At 42.1% G+C, this 18,460-nt stretch overlaps 2 protein-coding genes across 5 annotated transcripts in view; one reads left to right on the forward strand and one right to left on the reverse strand.

Moving 5' to 3' along the window:
- Positions 1 to 13,093, reverse strand: part of LOC133597613 (microtubule cross-linking factor 3) — a 13,787-nt gene extending 694 nt beyond the window's left edge. The window contains exons 1-10 of the mRNA XM_061950552.2: positions 13,026 to 13,093; positions 11,525 to 12,299; positions 11,198 to 11,422; positions 10,957 to 11,115; positions 9,022 to 9,090; positions 8,560 to 8,879; positions 8,282 to 8,441; positions 4,098 to 4,164; positions 3,404 to 3,950; positions 3,195 to 3,324 (exon numbers count right to left, since the gene is read on the reverse strand). Coding sequence (XP_061806536.1) covers positions 3,195 to 3,324; positions 3,404 to 3,950; positions 4,098 to 4,164; positions 8,282 to 8,441; positions 8,560 to 8,879; positions 9,022 to 9,090; positions 10,957 to 11,115; positions 11,198 to 11,422; positions 11,525 to 12,241 — 2,394 coding nt within the window. The 5' untranslated portion in view covers positions 12,242 to 12,299; positions 13,026 to 13,093. The remainder of the gene's footprint in view (positions 1 to 3,194; positions 3,325 to 3,403; positions 3,951 to 4,097; positions 4,165 to 8,281; positions 8,442 to 8,559; positions 8,880 to 9,021; positions 9,091 to 10,956; positions 11,116 to 11,197; positions 11,423 to 11,524; positions 12,300 to 13,025) is intronic.
- The window catches only part of prelid3a (PRELI domain containing 3A), a 48,694-nt gene continuing 42,450 nt past the window's right edge, over positions 12,217 to 18,460 (forward strand). For 2 of the 4 annotated variants that reach the window (XM_061950584.1, XM_061950619.1), the window contains exons 1-3: positions 12,217 to 12,342; positions 13,034 to 13,173; positions 17,661 to 17,783. In XM_061950584.1, coding sequence (XP_061806568.1) covers positions 17,740 to 17,783 — 44 coding nt within the window. In that variant the 5' untranslated portion in view covers positions 12,217 to 12,342; positions 13,034 to 13,173; positions 17,661 to 17,739. The remainder of the gene's footprint in view (positions 12,343 to 13,033; positions 13,174 to 17,660; positions 17,784 to 18,460) is intronic. The other 2 variants (XM_061950600.1, XM_061950592.1) reach the window with 2 other exon arrangements.

Raw genomic sequence — 18,460 nt, forward strand, 5'->3', positions numbered from 1 at the left:
TCCCTCAATAAAATAAAGATTATGTACCTCAATAAAATAAAGAGGTACTTGTGTGAGGTGGGCGTCACACTAAAATGTATACATACTAGGGCTGTCAAATGATTACAATATTTAATCGCGATTAATCTCATTGTTCATAGTTTCACTATGTAAAGCGCTTTGAGTCACTAGAGTAAAGCGCTATATAAATATAATTCACTTCACTTCACATAGTTAACTCCAAATTAATCGCAAATAGGTCTAATTTTTAATCATTAACAAGTATACCCTAGACAGATCATTTTCAGGGGGGATGGCTTCATATTGCTGCATGAAAAATGTTTTAACCTTCTCTATTAATTAATGAAATGCAATATTGAGCCTGCGAAACATTCTGTAATTGAAGACTCGACCAGAAAATGTCATCAAATAATTTACACAATATTTCAGCCAGCCAGAAAAATCCACCCGCCCCCATATTCCTAAACTGATGTACGAGCATTTCTTTAGGTGCTAATATCCCAGAATAACATTACAAAACATCTCTGACAAAGCATGATCGTAATGTAAGACATTTTTACTTTGTTAATGTTAGGGTTTCCGCTAAATTGGCAAAATACCTGTGGTGGTGGGGGCGTGGTTAGGGGTGTGGTTGATATGACGTCATCACATGATTTGCTATGATGTACTGTATATATTCTTTAAAAAAGGATGTGAACATACATTTAAAACAAATCTGTTATCTGTTATTAATAAGTATAGTATTACCATACAGTATATATGTTTCTTATATAATATCGTTTTGTTCTATCTTTAAATTGTTGTTGAGATTTTTTTTTTTTTTTTAGAGACTTCTCCAATCCTTTCAGCCCCTTTTTCTGTGATAAAACTAACATGTATTTTTGGTGCTCTATTTTTATTCAGAGATTTTAACCGACGGAAAAATGCTTTGTCGATTAGTTAGATTTTTTCCCCTTTGTAAAATTTGTTCTCTACTAATACACTATCCCCTTGAAATTATGTACTGATTGTGTAGTTAACCCAACAGGAAGCCAGGTGTTGCGAAGCGTGAAGGCTGACAGAAACCGAGCAGAAGAATAAGAAACAGCCAAGTAACAATGTCCCATTCAGTCCGCTACAGAGAAGTGTCATGGAGGAAAACTAAAATATGGAGCCAAAAGTACAACGTTAAAAGCTTGTATCTAAAAGGAATTCTGTGTTAGTTGTTTGGACACACTTTTGCTACTATAAGAATGACGTTGACCAAAAAGTAAAGCAGTTAAGAGTGGAATAATGGGGCATTTACCGAAATCGGGCTAAAAGGTTCCGTTAAATGTGATTTAGATTTTTGCCATAAACGCTTAGCCCTGCCTTTTTTGTCAAAGTACTGGCACTTCTGACTATGTTTCCATGCACTAAATTAGTCTGATTTTACCAACAATTCGGCTCTAATTAAGCATTATATAACCCATGAAAACACCTTAATCTGATCGTGTTTGGCTTTTGAAAAGTCACACGAACACACCGAGATTATGTGATTGAAAACTAGATCTCTCGAGTGGGTGTGGGTGCCATAGGGGACCATTCATTTCGCGCATGTGCCAGTGTCAACGCGGCGCGAGACATAACCCGTAAGTGGATCCCATTCATTCAAGACATACCGTAGGTACCAAGTGGAATGAAAAGGAGACTGTATATTTGATTCACAAATTAAAGAATGAAACATTTTGAATTGCATTGATGGGAGAAAAAAAACCTGAGATTTATTTCAAAAGGTAGCTATGAAAATAGAGAATGCCGGCTACGTTTGGACTCCAGAACAAATACAAGTGAGAGGGAAGAGAGTGTACACAAACCTCTTCACGCTGCATTTGTGCACTCCAAAAGGATTAGCAATAACTCTGTATTCAGTACAACTGGCAAGCTTGTACACAACAATAGCAACCACCATTTGAAGTGAAATTGGGGCATGTACGATCTTTTCCTTCAAATTTAAAACTCCTCCCATCAATCCACAGAGCTTACTGAATGAACTTCGAGAGTTCAAGTTCAAGTTTTCTTTCTATTCTCCGTCCGAAAATTCCTTCAAAACAACTTTCTCCCACCAGTCTTTGTTCCGGTCATGTTTGTGACACAATTTTGGAACATAGCTGTCTGAAATTTAATATCAGCGTAGCTATTAGAAACGTAATATTTGTAATCTCTGCCAATATTACAGCGGACATTAGGTACAACAAGAACTGGGCTGTTGACTTGTGAGGAGCCGCAAAGATGCCTTGTTTTGGTGTGACGTCATAGGTCAACCGGAAAAGCAATACATGTATCCGCTCTCAAAGGAAATTAACGCCCCTCAGTGTACGGAAGGCACACGGCGTATGACCAATAGTCGCATTAGAAAGTGTGCATGGACACTGGGGCTTCATATGTTGGTGTGAAAATACAAAAAAACTAACTGTTTAAGAAATCAGTCTAATTTATAGTGCATGGAAACATAGCCTGTTCCAGTATATCCAAGAACACACCGACAACAGCTGTGTGCTCACATGACTTTGTTTACATGGATAGATGCAATCACGCATGCGTGAGATTTCTTACAGCACAACACGTCACGTTTTGTGACTCCGCAGCCTTACATGTTTACGTTCAGTTCTGTCAAACAGCCTGGTAGCACAACCGACCTTTACATCAGTGGGGGTTACAAGGAGGAACTAATCTTTGATGTAAATTTAAAGTAGCAAACCGCAAGTCTTGCTTGTAGCCTTCTTAGCACCATCAAGGTGATCAGACTCTACAAAACTATGAAGAATAGCCGGCAAGCTAAATATTACCCTTGACTGTTTGATAGACTCCAGCACCCCTCGCGACTCCGAAAGGGACAAGCGGTAGAAGATGGATGGATGGATGTTTGGCAGTGTGGTGTGTTCAGTGACACTCTGGGAAAAATGGGTTCTTAGGTTCTTGTTGACTTTAATTGGATTATTACTGTATACAACAACTTTATTTGGTTCCATATTGGATTATTTTACAGCTTTGTTTAATTGCATTAAAACTGAGACTTAATTTTGGAGACCGTTTTGACCTTTTTGACCAAACCATATATGTTGGGCAGATAAACTGAAGTACCCCTTTATGTGATTAATGACTTTGCTAAATCAACCAAAGTAATGATGACCTAGGACCTTTGCACAGTGCTTCATGGGTGGGAACAAACTTACAGATAGAGGTTCCTCTGGTTGTTTGTCATCTTGTTTGGGAACATCAAGCCGGTCAATGAAGCCCTGTAGCTCCTTTCTAAAGGCTTTCATCTGTGCGTTAATGCGATATAGCAGCTCATGTTCTCGGATTCTGAGAAGCAAATGGTAACTTTTTAACAGTCGGAGTCAGCCTGTGGGGTCACTTATAGCCACCTTCACCTCTTACATACCTGCCACCTTCCTCGTCATCATCCAGCCTGGCATACAGCTCACCATTCGTAACATAAACCCGAGCCTCAGCAATGATGGTGCTGGTGTCAGCGATGAGCCTGTCGATGGTCCGGCACAGCCTTTCGGCCTCGATTCGGATGTCTATCATTTGTTGCCGTTCCTTCAGGCTTCTGGATAAAAAACGACTCTCCACAGGCGAGTAAAGGGAGCGTGTTGGAGTAAGGCAACGGATGTTCCTCACTTCATCCGGATCACTCTCACCTCCAATTGGGCCCTCCCTTTTACGGTGGGGCGGAAGCAAACGAGGAGAGGAGGCCGAGGCTGAGGGGGTGTCATCGTCCCGCCCTCCGTCACTTTCCGCATCACTGTCTCGCGGGCTGCCTCGGATGCCCAGATGGGAAGCCAGGTCGTAGCGCTGCATGTTGGATAGCAGCACTCGATTCTCATACTGGAGCTGCAACACTTTGCCACTCAGCTCATTGATCTGCAGACGGGCTGCCTTAAGCTCCTCCTGGAGGACCTCCACTTTAGCAAGGTCAGCTCCTCCTGGGGTTTTGAAACAAGCCAACAGTGAAAAGTGGGACACCTCTGCAAATGAGACTTTAATGCGCTACTCCTTATAAGGCACACTTTTCATCAGTTAACACATGTATGAACATTGTTTTCAAGTTACTTCAAAAAGGAAAAACAAACCTCCGTGTCTGGAGCCAGCTTCATGGGATCCAGCCTTGTACTTTAGCTTGTTCAGCTCATTTGTCACCTATACACAAACAGCAGTGTCCATGTTTAGTTAGAGGACATACAACCTTAGTCAAGCAGGCTAAATTGGGGCGCCAAACTGAATTTTATTTGGAGGCCCCTTATTACAAAAAAAAGGATTCCTTTTTTGTTTATGTAAAAATATTTGTATCCATTTTTTTAAATCATGAATCTAATTTCATGCATGTTTTGTACTAAAACCATACATGCATACATTTTTTACCGCTTATTCCCTTCGGGGTCGCGGGGGGCGCTGGAGCCTATCTCAGCTACAATCGGGCGGAAGGCGGGGTACACCCTGGACAAGTCGCCACCTCATCGCAGGGCCAACACAGATAGACAGACAACATTCACACTCACATTCACACACTAGGGCCAATTTAGTATTGCCAATCAACCTATCCCCAGGTGCATGTCTTTGGAGGTGGGAGGAAGCCGGAGTACCCGAAGGGAACCCACGCAGTCACCAATTCATGAGAAATAAAGTTAAATAATTTCTACATAATTGTTTACCTGGCAAGGACTATCAATGATCAATCATCACGGAGGACATTAAAACATATTTGGAAATTTGCCATTATATTCATAACAGTAACAGAGCAGGAAGAGGCAAGGAATATGTTTGTGGTAAATTTAATATGAAGCGTCCAATCATTCAATAATTGACATTTTATATGTGCTTCTTCAGGCAAACTGGGCCACCCACGGATCGTGGAGCCCGAGGCACAGTGTGTGATCTGCGTATAGCAGAGCTATTCACCTAAATTATTTTAGAGGCCACATTTCCAGAAAGCTAAGGACAGGGGGTCCGGACTTATATTTTCATTATTATTCTTTATTTTGGCAAACGAAATCTTCTGTGTCAGGATTACACATTTCAGAAAAAATAACCGTGCCACAGGCGATTGCTCTGAGACTGCAAGGGAAGCTCAGCTTCCCCTAAAATGTCAAAAAAATAAGTGATTAAATATATAGTGTTGTGTGTACATGTTATTTACTAAATATGCGCTACAACGCGCTCTTTTGTTCAGAATCATCTTCTTATCACTGGTAACGACACGGCTTTCCTCTCTCTCATTCCCGCAGCTTCACAGTGCTTTAAATAGTGCTTTAAACAGTGTAGACGCTGGCCGTCCACACAGTTCAGTGGGGAAACATACACTGCAGCGAAATGAGACGAGTCATTGGATAAATGCTGGGCTTTGTCCTGCCCATCGGACACTCAGCGTCTCTGGGGGTCTATGGGGCAGTGGGCTGGCCTCGGCTGGCCCGGACGCTGAACTTCTGCATGATGATGGGATGATCTGTCTAAGGCTGATTCCCTTTTTGATTGACAGCGAAATGAGCGAATCAGTGATCTTGTGTTGTAAACGTCCGTGGGAGCCCATCCATCCATCCATCCATTTCTACCGCTTAGTCCCTTCGGGGTCGCGGGGGGCGCTGGAGCCTACCTCAGCTACAATCGGGCGGAAGGCGGGGTACACCCTGGACAAGTCGCCACCTCATCGCAGGGCCAACACAGATAGACAGATAACATTCACAGTCATTTTTCAATATTTATTCTGTTGTTCTGAGTTGAACCGGAGACTTTCCTGATCCTCTTAGCGACATTTTCTTTGTTAAAAACGACTAACGACAAATCGAGCTTCTATTTCTGGTGTTTTTCTATGTTTGGAGACTGACTTCTTGCACTCTGCAGTTTCTGTCCCTGCCAAGCAGCGGGTGCTGCTGAGTCCCTCCACCGTCTCAAAGCAATCTCAGGCGGACACACTTCGCAATAGCCTCGCGCCAGTCTCAGCTCGCGAGCTAGCTAGGTAGCAAGCTGCACATAATGGCAGATAATTTGAATGTTTTATTTAATTTTTTTATTGAACAACAAACATACATTTATAATGCACTCAGGTGTACAAACTATTGTCATTAGTGGTAATGATTGGAGCTACAGCTGCAGGTGTAGAGAGGAGTTTCTCTTGTTTAAAGCGGCTCAAGTCTTACACCCGCAACACCATGGGCCAAGGCAGTTTAAGCAGCCTAGCTCTCCTGGTCATTGAGAGCAGGGCCGGCCCGTGGCATAGGCCGTATAGGCAAATGCTAAGGGCGCCGTCCATCAGGGGGCGCCACGCCAGTGCCACAAATGTTGGAGAAAAAAAAAAAAAAAGAAAAAAAGTTGGTACTATTATTTCTAAATACAAAAAATAATCCCACGTTAATTAAAATGCAAAGTAAAGCCTATTTAATAGAAATATTATTTGTTACAACATTACGTCCCCCCCCCTCCCCCCGCACGGTGCGCCCCCTCCCTTCCCGTATCATGACTCTTTTTGGACGTCACCACATCAAAAAATCAACACAAGATGTCAAAACGGCCAAAACTGTCAGGTGGCCAGGGAAGAAAAAAGAGAAAAGAAGAGGAGGAGAAACGAGAAAAGACAGAGGTAGCAGGTAGGTAACGTTAGCCTACATGAAATTATTTGTCTGTTACAGAATGTGATAGTAACCTGGCTTTTTAGCATTAAGCTAATGTTACATGATTCGGCAATTGCTAATCAATAAATAGCTAGTTCTGTTTTAACGTCGGGTTAATATTGTGGAGGGGGCTAAATTGTTATGGAAAATAATAATGTAACGTTAGGTAATTACAGTACTCCCACCTTACATTCCTCAGGGACATTTGTATTAGATCTTTTAAGCAGGTGTTTTTTGTTTACATTGTTATTGCCTTCTGGTTAGCTAATGTTTGCCCTGCAGGTAATAGTCACTTTTCCACCCCTTTATATATTAGGTATAGTTGTAAGTAAAAAAAAAAGGTCAAAGACAAAGCTATTCGGGTTCTTGTGAGTATATACACTTCACTGCCGATGTGGGGGGGGCGCCACCTAAAATCTTGCCTTGGGCGCCAGATTGGTTAGGGCCAGGCCTGATTGAGAGGACACTTGTCAAATCCCTGGAAAAGACGCCTTCTTGGTACGACAGGGTCACAGATCACTTTCTTAAAAATGAACGGAGGGTAGAATTTATGTATAAATAAACCAACACATTTTAGGATGTAGGCCGAAATTGAGCTTCCCCTCCTAGAGGCCAGCATCCGCCACTGAACCGTGTTATGCAAAAATTAAAGTGTTTACTGCAGTGGATGTTGGTAAATGGTCTGTATTTATGTCGCGCTTTACTATAACTGGAATGATACCCAAAGCGCTTTACATTATACATCACATTTTCTCATTCACACTCACTCACTGATGGCGGAAGCTGCATGCAAGGCCCTAATTACGACCTATCTCGAGCAAGGGTAAAGTTTCTTCCCCAAGGACACAACGACTCAACAAGGAAGGCGGAAGCTACAATCAAACCTGGAACCCTGAAGTTGCTGGCACAGCAGCTCTACCATCTGTGCCCCGCCTCTCCTTTAGGAGGTTAAAATGTCAATGCAAAGATCTTCCAAAGTGTTTACATTGGTCCATGTTCTTTTATACAACAAGAGCAGTCTAGTGTTTTTAGGAATTTGCTGCAAAACTGTTAAATTTTCTCCCAAGTTGTGAACTGAACTCCGGGGCCGGTCTGGTGTCATGCCAAGGGTAGATTTGGTCCCCGGTCTACCAGTTCAATAGCCACAGACAGTGAAACGAGACACCTTAACGGTGATAATATAAATAGTTTGCATCTTTTAAATACTTTATGAGACACAAATAGCTGTTATTGTAGTGACTCAAAGTGAAACTCATGCAACCAAAATTATCAGCTGATTGTAAGACTGTCATAGACATAACATCTTACAGCGTGGGTTCCCTCCGGGTACTCCGGCTTTGTCCCACTTCCAAAGACATGCACCTGGGGATAGGTTGATTGGCAACACTAAATTGGCCCTAGTGTGTGGATGTGAGTGTGAATGTTGTCTGTCTATCTGTGTTGGCCCTGCGATGAGGTGGCGACTTGTCCAGGGTGTACCCCTCCTTTCGCCCGATTGTAGCTGAGATAGGCTCCAGCGCCCCCCGCGACCCCAAAGAGAATAAGCGGTAGAAAATGGATGGACGGATGGATGGACATTATGCATTCCCTCCATGAACAGTGCAAAAAGCGGCCGACGTTAATCTTTTTAGGACTCCCAAATGATTATTTACCTTTTTGTTTTCATCCTCCACATCTGCTAAATTTCTGCGCAAAAGTTCTGCTTCATCCTCCACCAGTTGCAGCTGCTGCCTCAGCTCTGAGAGAGCTTCACCCTGCTCCCTGCACTGTTGACCTCCACTGCCATCCCCATTCAGTCCTGCAGCCGCCATGCTGGAAGAAAACACAAGCAAGTGCTCGAAACTGTTGGGATTTACCTACATTTCACAGCCCCATTCAAAAAAGTTCATAGATTAGTAATGCTTTGTCATTTCATTAGAATATGAATCACCTGTCCTCTCTCATGTCATCCAGCTCGGCCTTCAGTCCTCTGTTCTCTACCTCCAGCTCCACAATCTTCCTCCCCAGGATGTTGGCTTCCTCCTCCACCAAACGTAAACGAAGCTTCAGTTCAGACTCGCGCGTGGTGGGAGGACCTCCTGCTTCACCTTTGGGCAGAGGGCTGTCCACGTCTCCGTAGAATGAGCGGTACTTTTGCAACTCTTGCTCAAGGCGATCCTTCTCCTTGTCTATCTTTGCCATCTTTTTTCTCATCAAGACAGCCTCCTCCTTGATGAAGGCAAGCTGACACTTCAGATCTTCATGTTCTTCCTATAACAGGGAAAGATGGGTTTTTTTTACCTTAATTTATTTTACCTTAATATGTCTTTGGTTGTATTATAATGGTCTATATTACTTTTTAGTATTTTTTAATGTACCTTTCCTGCAAGTACTCAACGACTAATTGACCCACCTCAAATGGAGTCTGTGGAGCCTTTTTCTCCTTCTGACCATCTTTACTTCCCTTTCTTTTCAGTGAAAGCTAAAGATAAAAAGAGGTTACATCATCCACACCATCATCATTACCCTCATCATCATTGCTGATTTCGCTGCCATGAAGGACTCAATGGACAACAGAATATTTCATAGGCAGAAACACACAAAAAACATTACCAAGGCTAAAGAATATAGACTTTATGAATAATACAAATTATACTGAACAAAAATATAAACGCAACATTGTGGTTTTTGCTCCCATTTTTCATGAGTTGAACTCGAACATCTAAAATATTTACTATACACACAAAAGACCTTTTCCTCTCAAAATGTTTTCACAAATCTGTCTAAATCTGTGTTAGTGAGCTCTTCTTCTTTGCCAAGATAATCCATCCCACCTCACAGGTGTGGCATACTGATTTAACAGCACGATTATTGCACAGGTGTACCTTTGGCTGCCCACAATAAAAGACCACTCTGAAATGGGCAGTTTTGCTTTATTGGGGGGTCTGGGGGGTCAGAAAAGCAGTCAGTATCTTATGTGACCACCATTTGCCTCAGGAAGTTCAACACATCTCCTTCGCATAGAGTTGATCAGGTTGTTAAATGCGACCTGTGGAATGGTGGTCCACTCCTCTTCAATGGCTGGGAAAAGTTACTGGATATTGCCAGGAAATGGAACACGCTGTCGTATACGCCGATCCACAGCATCCCAAACATGCTCAATGGGTGACATGTCTGGTGAAAATGCTGGCCATGCAAGAACTGGGATGTTTTCAGCTTCCAGGAATTTTGTACAGATCCTTGCTCCATGGGGCCGTGCATTGCCATGCTGCAACATGAGGTGATGGCCTCAGGAATGGCACCACAATGGGCCTCAGGATCTCGTTGCGGTATCTCTGTGCATTCAAAATGCCATCAATAAAATGCACTTGCGTTCGATGTCCATAACATACGCCTGCCCATACCCTGAACCCAACCCCACCATGGGCCACTCGATTCCCAACATTGACATCAGCAAACTGCTCTCCCATACGATGCTACACACGCTGTCCGCCATCTGAACAGTGAAAATCGGGATTCATCCGTGAAGAGAACACCTCTCAACATGCCAGATGCCATCGAGTGTGAGCATTTACCCACTCAAGTCGGTTATAACAACTAACCGCAGTCAGGTTGAGACCCCGATGAGGATGATGAGAATCCAGATGAGCTTCCCTGAGACAATTTCTCAGTGTTTGTGCAGACGTTTTTTGGTAATGCGAACCAATTGTTGCAGCAGCTGTCTGGGTGGCTGGTCTCAGACGATCATGGAGGTGCACCTGCTGGATGTGAAGGTCCTGGGCTGGTGTAGTTACTCATGGTCTTCGGTTGAAAAGCCTGTTGAATGTCCTACTAAATACTCTGAAACACCTTTAAAGACGGCTTATGATATAGAAATGAACATTCAATTCACGGGCAACAGCTCCGGTGGACATCCCTGCAGTCAACATGCCAACTGCAACGTGCAACATCTGTGGCATTGTGCTGTGTGATAAAACTCCACATTTCAGAGTGGCCTTTTATTGTGGGCAATCTAAGGCACACCTGTGCAATAATCATGCTGTTTATTCAGCATCTTGATATGCCACACCTGTGAGGTGGGATGGATTATCTTGGCAAAGAAGAAATGCTCACTAACACAGATTTAGACCGATTTGTGAACCATATTTGAGAGGAATAGGTATTTTGTGTATATAGTAAAAGTTTTAGATCAAGAACAAAAGTGTTGTGTATACAGTATATTTTTGTTCAGTGTAGATTGATACCCAGTGAAAATAGGCACTGTCTCGTAGATGATCACTCCCTTCACATGACTGTTTTAGGAAGGCCATTATTTGAATTTACACCTGCTGTACTTGAGCCCCCTCACCTCTTTTGCTTTATCTAGCTCATTTTGAAGAGCTTGTTTGGTGATTTCGACTTCTATCAGCTTCTGTCTCAACTGCTCATTCTCCTCTTCTGTCTTTGTCCTCTTCTCCTCCACGTTCTCCAGTTCATGGTGCAAACGCACAGACACATCTTTTGCCACCTGGTTAGAGGGTGACGATTTAAAAGAATGGTATTCATATCGGAGCCTAAACAAGTAACAATCAGTACGTAATAAAGTTCACCTTTAGGTCTTGCTCAAGACTTCTGAGCAGCTCTCCATCCACTTGGCCACTCTCTGTGAAGCGAATCCTTTTCTTCTCCGCCTTCTTCAGGCGATATTGGAGTATTCTACAGTTCTTGTTGGCCCTCTCCAGCTCCTTACGCATATCTTGTAGCTGACAGGCGTCTTCCTCGTAGAAGGTGTCTCGCATCTCATCCATCTCTGCTCGCATCTCCTCGATTTCAGTCTTGCGAAACAATGGAAATGATTGACTAAGCTTTGTGACTTTAACAGGTGCAGTAACGTCATATGCAGGAAGTGTCATTATCACAAAATGTAAATAGTTTACCTTGAGATCGTCATTTTCATCCTCAAGTCGGTCTATCTCCTCCAGTAGTGTCTGGTCCTGCTGGGGGGCGTGTTGTGGACACTGGGGCTCAGGAGACAGCTCCAAGGCAGGGGGCGAGGCTGGTGTCGTCTGCATCTTTGTCCCTTTCTTCCCTAAGCTTTTATTCAGGTGATACTGAATCAGCTCTGATTGCAAGCACCCCTCCTTCCAGAAGCCAGGTCCGCAGCCGACTGTGCTCTTGGAGCTCTTCTTACCCCCACCCGTCGCCGCAGAGGCTTCCCCTCCTCTTGTGTTTTTGCTCCTCAATTTCGGGGATTTGGATGCGCAGGGCTGGTCTGACACCACTCTGTTCGGATCGCCCCTGGAGGGGGAGGAGGCATCAGGGCGTGGGGAGTCACCAGATGTCTGGACGCCACTTCTGTCTGTCGCCGCCCTGCTCAATGTGGGGCTTTCAGCACCTGCAGCCTGGTTAGCAGCCGCGCCTTTAGCTGCAGGAGCCCCCCCGGCCTGCCGCTCCCGGCCGGTGGACACAGGAGAATGTCCTCGGCTGCTTCTCCCTCCCCCTCCTCCTGCTGCTGCTTGCTTTGAGGCGACAGGCTTTGACGGGCTGCTCCCTTTCTGTGTCGCTTTAGAGCCGCCGTCTTTGAGGCCGGCCGGGGAGGAGGAGCGCGGCTGCTTCCGGCTGCTATTGTCGGCAGTGGGTGATGGCTGCATCATGGTGTCAGAGGATCAGCGCATCCTCGGCAACATCATCATCCCCTCCCTGCAACTGCAACTGCAACACAACATCACCCTGCAGCTTCACGCTGAATGTGTAGGTAAGCTTTGCAGTCAGTCTTATCTCTTGACAAAACCTGACTCAGACAAATGGTGTAGCTTACATCAAGTGTGAGTCCCACTTTGATGAGATGCTTGTGGGATCAGCTGCAGCTCAGCCAATTAGACCACTTATCGTAAAAAGATGTCCATAAGCAAAAATAATAATTAAACACTTGATACTAATACATATGTCCCCTTGTCTTCAAACCATACATGCTAACTAAACTACAATATATGTCAAGTATACAAGCTGAACCCATTTCCTGTCAGCCATCTCCTCTCTTCTTACATGCATGATGACTCATTGTTACTCAAGATGAACTATGAAAGTATGACTGTTCTGTATATATGTATATAATATATATAATTTTATATTATAAAGATATATATGTATCTATATATATATTTATTGTTATAGAAAAAAGTGTCAACAATCACATTTTCCAACCACAATGTTAATACGGTAACTGGCCCTACCTAATTCCATGCAAAAAACAGAGCAGCTAGTTCCATTGAGTGTCTTTTAAATGACCCATTGTGAAAAGCAACAGTAAGTCAACCTTGGAGGCCAGACAGTCTATACAGCCCATCATAATATTGAGTCTATGCCCTTTTAGAAATAGTCACACCCTCTTTGACATCATAGGATATAATGAACAGCATCTAAATGTCCTTTTCTTACCTTTATAGTCGGATGCTGAAGGGTGGTGGTGATGAAGGCAAGAGGGGGCGCCGACTCCACAGCCTCCCATTCTCCAGCCACTTCTCTTGCATATTCATGACATTACATCATCGCTGCGAGGGCTGCTTTCATTGGTTGGACTAAAAGGGTACAGGAAACACACTGTGTCTGTCCCTTTAATGCGCTCTTTCTGGACATTTTTGCTCCAAAATCAGACGGTTTACTTATTACACTTGACATTTATTCTTTAAACATAATACTACCTTGTGTCTATCGTGACAGAAGTGATCTATCCATAAGTAAGGATTGCAGTCCTTATTAATTTATGAGGTATTTTAATGATATCCCTTAAAGGCAAACTGCACTTTGCTCACAATCCCTATGTAAGACAAGAACACATAGGTCTTTCTTTTTTATGTGGCTCACAATGCAGCTATTGGGAGTACTCTATTCCACTCATAAAGCCTTCTAAAAAGACATCCAAAAAGCGCAAACAATACTCCATTTACATCTTGTGACTTGCATATTAACCAAGTATTAGCAATATTGTTATTATAAGTGCTAACGCAGACAAACTATTTTTGCGGCTCCGCGATCACAGAGAGCCAAACTATCTTTTGCTGCTATATTGACATATTGACTACAGTATATTGAACCGGTGAGTTGCTGCATCGCCTCTGAGTTGGTGAAAGTTAAATCTGGATTATAAATCATGCTTCTCACCTGGATAGTATAAGGATGTGGCCATAATCCAAGAAGTTGGTAAACTTTGACATTAAATTTATACCCAGAGATGGCAAGAAGGACACAAAAAAGTTTTTTGTTTTTAAGAAGGATTATGATTAATTCTTTATCTAAGCGGGAAGTTGTAAACATCTCATCCGTAGGCATTTTACAGTAAGGGCCTGATTTACTAAGAGCCAAATACCTTGTTCGCAATCTATAAAATAGCATGTACTATTAGTTGGCTTGTTGCGTGCGATTTACAAAGACAATTGTATGTCGACAATTGTAAAGGGGTGCAGACTGCCTTATTTACATGAGGATTTTGCTTGTACTATACGGGACATCACGACAGAGACACTCATTTACTGCACATTCATGTTATCATGCTCCTAACTGTGGCGTTTTGCAATGTTTTCCAACATGCAGTAGACATGTACCACTTTTCATGGACATTATATAAGCAGTCCTGCAGTGTGTCTACTAAGAACGACTCTTCTTTTTTTTACAGCTAAAAGAGCCCTCATTGGAGAGAGGCTGTACATTACTAAAGACTAAAGAAATGCACACTTAAAGAAGTTGTTTTTTATAAAACACATATTTTATTCATATATATATATTCAATGTAAAAAACAAAACAAACGTCATTAAAAAATACTAAAGGACACCAAAACGCATCATTTAAATGTGTTTTAATCAGCCCCTTAAGTCCTCCAGCAGCTATTAAATAAAAAACAATGTTGCTGAATAGACAATATGTCTAATAGTTTTAATTTCCGACCGTCCAAAATGTTGACACACACGTAGTAGGAAGGAAGATTCTTATCTGTCAATCATGTGATCCTGCGGCCGTGTGTGGAGCTGTGAGTTGGCACGTACCTCTGATACGTGGTAAATAAAACACAAAATAGTGCTCGCAAAACGATGATAAGTGTTGATAAATCCCTTTGCCTGTGCTAAGAAATATTTGCATCTTCTCACAGTGTCGTGGTCATTCTGATGGTCAGCATATATTTTGCATATTAATGAAGACAGAGAGGCAAACTGGATTGCACGCCTTATTCTGCTCACTTAACTGACGCAATTTACTTTGCACATGTTTGGTAGATCAGCTTTGCGTGTGCTATCAAGTTTGCAGGTGTTTTTGTACACGCAAACCTTTAGTAAATCAGGCCCTAAGTGATTGTTTTATTTTGTTCATAGTTTGTATTCCTTGTTTAGCACTTAGCAATACAGCTACATGATGCTATAGTGTTTCACTAAAGCTGTATCTGTTTAACACACAGCTTGTAAAACTTGTAGATCATCCTTCTTATATTCAGGCTCAAACATATAAGGTTCAGGAACATCACATGTCCCAAAGTAGTCTTTGTATTTTTCTCACAAATTCTGCCATGAGTAGTAGTTGTGTTGTTGTTGTTGAAGGGAAAAACAAACGTTGTGATGCGTCTTTGAAATTAATGCGCCGCCATATGCTTAAAATGAGCAAACTATTTTACTTTTACATAGTATGATGATATTTTATGTGCTATTATTACATTACATACTTACAGCATGTATATAAAACATTGATGGAGGTTTTTTAGAGTGCTTTATAGGCGGAATGGAGCGATTCCCATAGGCTCCATTGCTCGCTGACGTTTACTTGTGTTTAATCACGAGTTAGAATGTACGAAAAAAAAGAAAATGTGTTATTGTCTTACGTAAGGAGCTTTGGTAATACTTCTTTCAACAGCAGTATCACTGTGCAGGTATTTTTACTGGTGTGAACTTAACATTGTATGATCGCACAAAAATATGTATTTAAACAAAACCAAACATGATGAAAACAGTAAAATAAGCAAATCTTGTTTTTCTCTCCTACAAAACCCAAAACCAGGGAAGTTGGTACGTTGTGTAAATTGTAAATAAAAACAGAATACAATGATTTGCAAAAAAATGTCTACCTATATTCAATTGAATAGACTGCAAAGACAAGATACCGGTACTTAACGTTCGAACTGGTAAACGTTGTTATTTTTTGCAAATATTAGCTCATTTGGAATTTGATGCCTGCAACATGTTTCAAAAAAGCTGGTACAAGTGGCAAAAAAGAATGAGAAAGTTAAGGAATGCTCATCAAACACTTATTTGGAACATCCCACAGGTGAACAGGCTCATTGGGAACAGGTGGGTGCCATGATTGGGTATAAAAGCAGCATTCATGAAATGCGCAATCATTCACAAACAAGGATGGGGCGAGGGTCCCCACTTTGTGAACAAAGGCGTGAGCAAATTGGTGAACAGTTTAAGAACAACATTTCTCAACTAGCTATTGCAAGGAATTTAGGGATTTCACCATCTACAGTCTGTACTATCATCAAAAGATTCAAAGAACCTGGAAAAATCACTGCACGTAAGCAGTAAGGCCGAAAACCAACATTGAATGCCTGTGACCTTCGATCCCTCAGGCGGTACTGCATCAAAAACCGACATCAGTGTGTAAAGGATATCACCACATGGGCTCAGTAACACTTCAGAAAACCGTTGTCAGTAACTACAGTTTGTCGCTGCATCTCTAAGTGCAAGTTAAAACTCTACTATGCAAAGCGAAAGCCATTTATCAACAACACCCAGAAACGCCGCCGGCTGATGCCAAGTGGAAAAGTGTTCTGTGGTCTGACGAGTCCACATTTCAAATTGTTTTTTGAAACTGTGGACCTCGTGTCCTCCGGAGCAAAGAGGAAAAGAACCATGCGGACTGTTGTAGGCGCAAAATTCAAAAGCCAGCATCTGTGATGGTATGGAGGTGTATCAGTGCCCAAGGCATGGGTAACTTACACATCTGTGGAGGCACCATTAATGCTGAAAGGTACATACAGGTTTTGGAGCAACATATGTTGCCATCCAAGCCATGTCTTTTTTATGGACGCCCCTGCTTATTTCAACAAGACAATGCCAAGCCACATTCTGTATGTTACAACAGCCTGGCTTCGTAGTAAAAGAGTGCGGGTACGAGACTGGCCTGCCTGTAGTCCAGACCTGTCTCCCATTGAAAATGTGTGGCGCATTATGAAGTGTAAAATACGACAATGGAGACCCCGGACTGTTGAACAACTTAAGCTGTACATCAAGCAAGAATGGGAAAGAATTCCACCTGAAAAGTTTCAAAAATTGATCTCCTCAGTTCCCAAATGTGTACTGAGTGTTGTTAAAAGGAAAGGCCACGTAACACATGGTAAAAATGTCCCTGTGCCAACTTTTTTGCAATGTGTTGCTGCCATTAAATTCTAAGTTAATGATTATTTGCAAAAACAAATTAAGTTTCTCAGTTCGAACATTAAATATCTTGTCTTTGCAGTCCATTCAATTGAATATAAGTTGAAAAGAATTTGCAAATAATTGTATTCTGTGTTTATTTACGATTTACACAACGTGCCAACTTCACTGGTTTTGGATTTTGGATTTGGATTGTGAAATAGTTATGAGAGGTTGTATTCTTTCCCAGTCCAACAAAATCCTGATGCAACGGCAATGCAGTGCAGAATAAACCTTAACAGGAGACTCATAATAGGGAAATGTCACTTGAGGTTCTGCCTGCCAAATGTTGTTTGCAGGAATTTTCTTGACTCTGTTAGGGAATAGTTCCAGAGGAGCAGCTAAGGCCTGTCTTTCATGAACTATTCCATACACATATCCAACTGACTAGCTATTTTGCTTTGTAAATACCATATGACAAAGAGGGCCATGATTGTTCCATGTCCTGAAGGAGAATGAGCATGCAAAAATCATCAGGATTTTTTCAAGCTTTTAGTCTCAGCGAATACAAAGCCTGCTTTCAATTACAAAAACTTGACAACACAATGTTGAAATGATTCAGCAATAAACTGAATTTATGTGTTTTCTTAAAGTTTGTGCTCTCCTTTTTTACAGAACCATGGATGCCCCTCCCCTCAACCTTCCAATCTATTTTTGCCCGAGGACCATTCACTCCTGGGCTGCTTGATAATAGATGACAGATGTCTGCATTGTGGAGGCTTCTAAGAACCATGCAAGGTAACAACAATGATAGAGGTCTGTCTTCCATACCTTTATATATTTCAGTTTCAGTTTATTTCAAACATGCATAAAATACAATTCCAATGCATCAGATATTTCCAGTTGTTTCATCACATCCTATCTGAAAAAGAGTAGGAAGAAGCAGAGCTTATTTAATCCTACACCTTTTCATATCATAGCAGTTGTATCCCACTTATTTGTTCTCTATATATAAATAGCTTGTTCCTTTACTTGATTTCACTTAAAAAAGGGAAAGTTCTTCAAAAAGACTCTTTTTCATAACCTAACACTGCATTCTGCTAATTATTTACACATGACCTTTAATTGGATACCTGCCAAATGTTGCACACTTACTGGCTCTAGCTACACAATAATTCAGCCATGAGACATACATATTGTTTTTCTTGATGGACAAATGTTATTTTTACTATGTTGAGTGTGAATGTTGTCTGTCTATCTGTGTTGGCCCTGCGATGAGGTGGCGACTTGTCCAGGGTATACCCCGCCTTTCGCCCGAGTGCAGCTAGGATAGGCTCCAGCACCCCCCGCGACCCCGAGAGGGACAAGCGGTAGAAAATGGATGGATGGATGGATGGATGTTCTTAGTGTTTACTGCTTTGATGGGTTGGGTGCAGTGGTCAAATTGTTACAAAGCTGGCACTATGAACCAAAGT

The sequence above is a fragment of the Nerophis lumbriciformis genome, linkage group LG04 (assembly GCF_033978685.3).
Source record: "Nerophis lumbriciformis linkage group LG04, RoL_Nlum_v2.1, whole genome shotgun sequence".
Classification (NCBI taxonomy): Eukaryota; Metazoa; Chordata; class Actinopteri; order Syngnathiformes; family Syngnathidae; genus Nerophis; species Nerophis lumbriciformis.